Source organism: Lynx canadensis, chromosome B3, assembly GCF_007474595.2.
Source record: "Lynx canadensis isolate LIC74 chromosome B3, mLynCan4.pri.v2, whole genome shotgun sequence".
NCBI classification, from domain to species: domain Eukaryota; kingdom Metazoa; phylum Chordata; class Mammalia; order Carnivora; family Felidae; genus Lynx; species Lynx canadensis.
The window spans coordinates 70,405,016-70,407,051 of record NC_044308.2 but is presented as its reverse complement, the minus strand read 5'-3'; the positions used below and the strand labels follow the sequence as shown (position 1 = coordinate 70,407,051).

At 38.5% G+C, this 2,036-nt stretch overlaps 1 protein-coding gene across 1 annotated transcript; it reads left to right on the top strand.

Moving 5' to 3' along the window:
* The first annotated feature begins 866 nt into the window (after positions 1 to 866).
* Positions 867 to 1,808, top strand: LOC115517172 (olfactory receptor 4K13-like). The gene has a single exon (XM_030320292.1). It carries the CDS (start codon positions 867 to 869, stop codon positions 1,806 to 1,808), a length of 942 nt encoding a protein of 313 aa, XP_030176152.1.
* Positions 1,809 to 2,036: the final 228 nt, after the last annotated feature.

The window sequence follows — 2,036 nt, the reverse complement described above, 5'->3', positions numbered from 1 at the left end:
AAAGTCTTGTTAAATCATATTTACAAAGGTAAATGATTCACCTTACTCTTTACCCCTCACTAATGGAGGAAAGTGGAACAAGATTTAGGTGTTTCTATATACTTATATCTGTGAAGTCATATGACCTAGAAAGAATATCAGATAAAAATAGATCTTTGTTCATGTTTGCAACAACTGGAGAAGAATGCACAGTTGGGACACACTTTACGTCTAATCACATGAACTGAAGAGTCTGGCAACGTGTAGATGAGTATCTGTGGTTTTGACAGTCTAGTCTAAATAACTTAATCTTTCCTCAGTAATTGGGTTTGATCTCAGTTAATGAGATAACTGTCTCCACATGCAACTTTCTATCAACAATATGCTCATGGTCTATAATCAGTTCTTTTCAAGAATCATAATGCACTTCATATAATTTCAGCAATATTTATGGCAAATTTTTACTGCCTTTTGAGAATTTCATAAAAATGTGTCAGTAAATGCACCTCCTGCAAGTGATAAAAATCACTTTTGCTGAAGGCTTCCAAAGTCTTCTCTATTATTCTAGTAACCTATGAATTCACACAGTCTTCTCTACAGCTGAACAAGGGAGAGGTTTTCTCAAATACCTAACTGACCTTGCCCCTATTAATCAACACACACATTTCATTTAGTAGGCTCAATTCCTTCCACTATCAACTGTCATGTGGTCCTGTGAAATATCTCCTGCTAAATATCTATGAAGTAGTCATCGTGTCATACATTTGTTTGCCTGCGTAAGAGACAGGATGGAAATAAAGACAAGGTTTACAGACTTGCCAGTCCCTATGACATCCTGTGTGTTTTTCCCTCTTCTAGGCAACTTCTGAAATTCATTACAAGGATGAATGGATCTCCTGAACAACAGATCAAGTGTGTCTGAGTTCATCTTGCTGGGACTTTCCACTTCTCAAGAAATTCAAATATTCTTTTTTGCAGTCTTCTTCCTTGTCTATGTAGCCATCATAGTAGGAAACCTCCTCATTGTGATCTCTGTGATAGTTGATACGCATCTTCACTCCCCCATGTATTTCTTTCTGGCAAATTTATCATTTTTTGATTTATGTCTTTCTTCTGTTACAACTCCCAAAGTGATTGCCGACCTCCTTAGAAAATGCAAGACCATCTCCCTGTGTGGCTGCATGGCTCAGATGTTTTTTGTGCACTTCTTTGGGGGTGGAGAGATGTCTCTTCTGATAGCTATGGCCATCGACAGGTATGTTGCCATATGCAAGCCCTTGCAGTATCAGACCATCATGAATCGCAGGGTGCTCATCGGGTTTCTGCTGCTCTCATGGGCAATTGGGTCCATACATACCACAAGCCAGATGGTTTTCACGGTAGGTTTACCCTTCTGTGGTCCCAATGTTGTGGATAGCATTTTCTGTGACCTTCCCCTGGTCATCAAGCTTGCCTGCACTGAGACCTATATCCTAGAGCTCTTGGTGATTGCAAATAGTGGACTCCTGTCCCTGATCTGCTTCATTCTCCTGCTCATATCCTACATTGTCATGCTGGTCACCATCTGGCAGCACTCCTCCAGTGCATCCTCTAAGGGAGTTTCCACACTGTCTGCTCACATCACTGTGGTCACTCTCTTCTTTGGCCCCACTATATTCATCTATGTTTTCCCGTTCAAGAGTTACTCTGCAGATAAGTTTCTTTCTGTTTTTTACTCTATAATCACCCCTCTCCTTAATCCAATTATTTATACTCTGAGGAATCAAGAAATGAAAGCAGCCATTAAGAGACTCACAAGCTATCATATTGGTTCCTGTCTCACTTTCTAAATAAGTCTGTAACAGCTGATTGTTTTGTGTTGTCTGCTATTTGGGGTTTTGAATCTTAAATACTTAGCAGAAAAATTAAAATAAAATATGAAATAGTATCAACTATCTTCCCTCAGAATTAATGGAATATTTAAGATCAGTTTTATTAAAAATCTAATGGAAAATGTTCATAGAACAGATTCAATACATAAATAAGTGTGCACTCATTATTTCCTTTTACTTCCTTGT

Coding starts and splice junctions, on each gene's coding strand:
- LOC115517172 (XM_030320292.1), top strand. CDS start 867: ATGGATCTCCTGAACAACAGATCAAGTGTGTCTGAGTTCATCTTGCTG.